At 45.8% G+C, this 731-nt stretch overlaps 1 protein-coding gene across 1 annotated transcript; it reads left to right on the forward strand.

Annotated features, from left to right (window-relative positions):
• Positions 1–189: 189 nt before the first annotated feature.
• LOC109954299 (exportin-7-like) lies at positions 190–689 on the forward strand (the record flags this gene model as incomplete). Its single annotated transcript, XM_020589673.1, has 3 exons — positions 190–263; positions 345–464; positions 543–689. Coding segments are annotated over 3 exons (341 nt in total), but the record flags the coding sequence as incomplete, so codon positions are not given.
• Between the last annotated feature and the right edge of the window lie 42 nt (positions 690–731).

Here is a 731-nt window from a genome sequence, read left to right on the forward strand (position 1 = left end):
TAGAAAAACCCTGTTAGGCAGCTAAGATGTTTGTCTAGTTACCTGTTAATCTAAGCGTCTGTATGTTACAGGTGCACGTCGGCTGGAAGCTTTCTGTTGGTCCTAAACCGACAAACCGCTGTGACTATAAATGTAAACATCAGCGTGTGCAGCACTGACTCACGACTTCTTTTTGTTCCTCTCCTGCAGCGTTTCTCGATTCTTCCACCCTGCAGCTCTTTTTCAATTTATATCATTCCATCCCTCCGTCCCTTTCCCCATTGGTAAGTCTGATCATATACCCAGTACCACCTGTGGAGCCTCCTAACTAAACTAGACTAAATCTTGTTTTAATGTGTGTGCAGGTGTTGTCCTGTCTAGTTCAGATCGCCTCTGTCCGGAGGTCTCTCTTCAACAACGCAGAGCGAGCAAAGTTCCTTTCACATTTGGTCGATGGAGTTAAGAGGATACTAGCAAACCCACAGGTACAACACACACCTTTCTGACACATTTCTCTGGCTCTGGGTCTTTGGTCTGATGCTGTGAAATGGCTTGTGTTGCAGTGTTTACCAGATCCTAATAACTACCACGAGTTCTGTCGTCTGCTGGCGAGGCTGAAGAGTAACTACCAGCTGGGGGAGCTGGTCAAAGTAGAGAACTACCCTGAAGTTATTCGCCTCATAGCCAACTTCACCGTCACCAGTCTGCAGGTGGGTTAGGGTTATGTTTAAAGTTCTATATAAAACAAATGG

Source organism: Monopterus albus, unplaced genomic scaffold (assembly GCF_001952655.1).
Source record: "Monopterus albus unplaced genomic scaffold, M_albus_1.0 scaffold5805.1, whole genome shotgun sequence".
Taxonomy (NCBI): Eukaryota; Metazoa; Chordata; class Actinopteri; order Synbranchiformes; family Synbranchidae; genus Monopterus; species Monopterus albus.